We start from the raw sequence: 4,621 nt of genomic DNA on the forward strand, positions 1-4,621 counted from the left end.
CTTATAGCTACTCTCTCACAAGGAAAAGATGATGCCGTCATGCATAAAAAATGTTTTACCAGGGGTGTCAAACTCCAGTCCTCGAGGGCCGCTATCCTGCATGTTTTAGAGGTTTTCTTGCTCCAACACACCTGATTTTGATCGCTGGGTGATTAACAGGCTTCTGCCCAATTTGAAGAGTTAATTCAATCACTGAATCTGGTGTGTTGGAGCTGGAAAACCTCTAAAACATGCAGGATAGCGGCCCTCGAGGACTGGAGTTTGACACCCCTGAAAGAGAAGATGTTTTACATTAAACCGGGTCAGCTCTTATAAACCAGGAAGTGGATGTCGACTTCCTAAAGGTCAGAGTGTTTCTTCTGAATGGCTGCAGCTTCTGCCTCTGATCGAGTCCCAGTTAAATCCAAACGACTCCGACATGAAACGACACTTGTTCACGACTCTGCCTGTCATCAGACCAGCTGTGATAAAAAGGCAGATGCTGCTGCAGAAACGCACGTATCAAAGTCATTATTTAGAGGTAAGGTCGGATCATTTAAGGTCAGCCGAGCGTTTTAAGATCAAAGAATACWAGTAGCTTTACAGAGGCCTTTTCCTCGTGCTTTTTTTTTTAGTAATAATGCATCTGTTGTGAAGTTGTCAGTGTTCCCATTTGATCTGATTAGTGTGTTGGCAACACTGATCAAAGAACAAGCCTCATTTGCACACTATCACTTCAGCTTTGAACTGAAGACGCAGAGAGTAAAATAATTTGGCAGACAGGGACGAGGCACGGCTCCTGGATCTGACACAGGCTTTTATTAGCATATTAAAGTCGACACAGACGGGGTAGAAAACCCACGAGCAAATTGCTCATCAACTTGTGATTTTATAGACTTGTGGTCTGAAGAAATGTACAAGGAATAAAAAATGTTAAAGAGCTGCTCTCCTGCTGCTCCATCGGCGCTGCTCTTTTTATTTATTTTTCCCACCAACACTCACCTGCCTTGTTTCCTGTCAAGTCTTTAAGTGCAAACGGTGGCAACGCTCTGAACGATTAATGCATCAGCAGTGGATTAAACGAGAGACCTGGTCCAGCTCACGGCTCAGGCTGACAGCTTTGTTTTAGAACAAGACACTTCGCTGAACTTTTTGATGTTTTCTTGAAGCCGCGCCAGGGTTATACCTATAAAAGTAAAGATGCAACGCTTGCAGTTTGGATGCTGTAAATGCATCATCTGATCCCTCAAGCATCATAAACAAGAACTTCATAAAGTCTTTCTTGATCAGTATCAGCACGGATCAGGTGGAACATTTACTTTCTGAAGATTGTAGCCACAAAATCACTTTGTCTCTTTAAAATGCACCTCAGTTTAAGGTCTGTCAAAATATCATTTTTGTGAAAACACTGAATATACTTATATGTTAATGTTGATTTTTATATTTTTTATAATATAAAGGGGTGGATGAGATTCGCCTGGAGTTCCTTAAGGTTCTGGATGTTGTGGGGTTGCATTGGTTGACGCGACTCTACAACATTGCGTCGACATCGGGGGCAGTTCCTCTGGATTGGCAGGCCGGGTGGTGGTCCCCCTATTTAAAAAGGGGGACCACAGAGTGTGTTCCAACTATAGGGGGATCACACTTCTGAGCCTCCTTGGTAAGGTCTATTCAGGGGTCCTGGAGAGGAGGGTCCGTCAGATATTCAGGAAGAGCAATGTGGTTTTGGTCCTGGTCGTGGAACAGCAAACCAGCTCTACACCCGTAGCAGGGTCCTGGAGGGTACATGGGAGTTCAACCAGTCTACATGTGTTTTGTGGACTTGGAGAAGGTGTTTGACCGTGTCCCTCTGGGACTCCTGTGGGGGGGGGTACTCCGGGAGTATGAGGTACCAGGCCCATTGATACGGGCTGTTAGGTCCCTGTAGGACCGGTGCCAGAGCTTGGTCCGTATTGCTGGTAGTAAGTCGGACTCGTTTCTGGTGAGAGTTGGACTTCACCAAGGCTGCCCTTTGTCACCGATTCTGTTCATAACTTTTATGGACAGAATTTCTAGGAGCAGCCGAGGTGTTGAGGGGATCCTTTTTGGTGGCCTTAGGATCACATCTCTGCTTTTTGCGGATGATGTGGTCCTGTTGGCTTCATCAGATCCTGATCTCCAGCTCTCACTGGAGCGGTTCGCAGCCGAGTGTGAGGCGGCCGGGATGAGGATCAGTGCCTCCAAATCCGAGACCAAGGTCTTGAGCCGGAAACCGGTAGGGTGCCACCTCCGGGTCGGAGAGGAGGTCCTGCCCCAAGTGGAGGAGTTCAAGTATCTCGGGGTTTTGTTCACGAATGAGGGAAGAATGGAGCGGGAGATCAACAAGTGGATTGGTGCTGCTTCTGTACTGATGCGGGCGCTGTACCAGTCTGTCATGGTGAAGCGAGAGCTGAGCCAGAAGGCGAAGCTCTCAATTTACCAGTTGGTCTACGTTCCTACCCTCTTCTATGGTCACAAACTTTGGGTAGTGACTGAAAGAACGAGATCACAGATACAAGCAGCCGAAATGAGTTTCCTCTGCAGGGTGTCTGGGCTCTCCCTTAGAGATAGGATGAGAAGCTCAGTCATCCAGGAGGGACTCAGAGTAGAGCCGCTGCTCCTCCACATCGAGAGGAGCCAGTTGAGGTSGTTCATCTGGTTAGGATGCCTCCTGGACTCCTCCCTGGTGAGGTTTTCTGGCCACGTCCCACTGGGAGGAGGCCCAGAGGAAGATCCAGGACACGCTGGAGGGACTATGTTTCTCAGCTGGCCTGGGGGCACCTTAGGATTCCCCTGGATGAGCTGGCCCAAGTGGCTGGAGAGAGGGAAGTCTGAGTCTCTGCTTAGGCTGCTGCCCCCGCGACCTGACCCCGGATAAGATGAAGAAAACCGATGGACGGATAAAAGATAAAGACATTTAATTATAACAAAGTTATGATGATAACTGTGATAATTGTGATGGTGACAAAAACACATTCAATGAAATTACATTTGTGATTCTCTGTTTGGTCCCATTTTTAACCATTGAATAACAAAACAACCACATTTTTTAATTACATTAGTCCTTTTTAATCATTTAAAAACAACATTTGGAATATGTTTTTTTTTTTTTATTGCTGAACGTGTAATTTGTGATTTTTAGTGTGATCGCTGTGAAAAACCTCACTAAACTGCTTCTATCTTTTGTCCACATTTTGCTTTGAATAAAACAAATTTTCCACAAATGTCTTCGCCAAATGGTCAGGAAGAAGGTTCTGATTAGGAAACCATTCCGAGTCGACTTTTCTGCAGGTGGTTCTCAGACCACCACAGCTGTACTTCCTTCATTTATCACTAATCAAGCAGAAATGTGAAACCTATTACTCCCTGTGATATTAAACCTGTTCATGTAGGTGGAAGCAATCAGTAAGAGAACAACAACAGACTTTGGTTAGATGTTTCTCTCATTATAAGTTTATTACAGCTGATACTCTTCTTCCTTTCAAGTCATTCCTTTTTTAAATCTTTTTCAGCTGGTGTTGCTGGCTGCACCAACGCTGCTTTTATTTTATGTATTTTTTTCTATCACGGTCAATTTGTTGATTATTAGTATCAAATCACACACCACCCAGACTTCTTCAATTGTTATATTTTTACAGGCACTGGTCTGAAATAATGTTTTTTTTTTTTTCTGCCCTTCTGTAGTGACAGCATGCCAAAGCGGATGGCCCTGATCTGCTTCCTGTCTCTGGTCATGCTGATGAGCATCCTGGGAAACCTGCTGGTCATGGTGGCCGTCTGCAAAGACAGACAACTCAGGTGGGCTTTTCGTTAAGTTCTGCAGAAACTGGAGCCGACATTGGTTTGAGCCGATTACCTGGAGCCACAATCCTGCTGAACTTTCCGTACAATTTCCTGGAAAGTCTGAAGCACTTTGCAGCAGCTAATTTAAAGCACTTTTACATCCTGAAACATCTTTTTAGTTGTTTCAAAACATTTCCCTCACATCTTCTTCCACACAAAAGCACAAAAAAATACCCAAAATGGCTGAAATTATACAGAACATGCATAGTGTTAGCATGTACAGTATAACTGCCACACTTACGCAAAGCATTAACTCACCAGAACAGATTGATTGTTTTGGGTGGGGGTTGCTAATTGGTGGGCCTGATAGACAGCCCTTCATCAGAGCTAAATGACAAAAAATAAATAAAAATCTGAAGCTCATGTTGAAGAGTTTTAGTCATAAGCATTTTTGTATGTCTATACTTCCATTTTTCGAATGGGGTGAGAGTCTGAAGCTCTGAATAGTTTTTAAGTCAAGCATTTTTGTATGGAGATGCCCCCATTTCAGATGGAGCCCCCTCCTCAAATATAGGGTCTGTTGTAAAACCAATGCAGTGTAGGTTGGACACATCTACTTTCCTAACAAATTTCATGTTGCCAAGTGCATAATACAATTTTATTGTTTTGGGTGGAGGTCTGTGGTGGGGTGAATGGGGGTGCTCATTCGTGGGCCTGATGGATAGCCCTTCATCAGAGCTAAACAACAAAATATCTGAAGCTCCTATGTTGAATAGTTTTTGAGTTCTAAGCAATTTTGCATGTCCAGACACCCCTTTTTACATGGTGGGAGGGTCTGGGG

General features: G+C 44.5%; 1 protein-coding gene across 1 annotated transcript in view; it reads left to right on the plus strand.

Moving 5' to 3' along the window:
• htr4 (5-hydroxytryptamine receptor 4) overlaps nucleotides 1-4,621 on the plus strand; it is a gene marked incomplete at its 5' end in the record, with an annotated part of 26,129 nt that overhangs the window by 3,688 nt on the left and 17,820 nt on the right. The window contains 1 exon segment of the mRNA XM_014034098.1: nucleotides 3,682-3,795. Coding sequence (XP_013889552.1) covers nucleotides 3,682-3,795 — 114 coding nt within the window.

This window comes from Austrofundulus limnaeus, unplaced genomic scaffold, assembly GCF_001266775.1.
Source record: "Austrofundulus limnaeus strain Quisiro unplaced genomic scaffold, Austrofundulus_limnaeus-1.0 Scaffold1967, whole genome shotgun sequence".
NCBI lineage: Eukaryota > Metazoa > Chordata > Actinopteri > Cyprinodontiformes > Rivulidae > Austrofundulus > Austrofundulus limnaeus.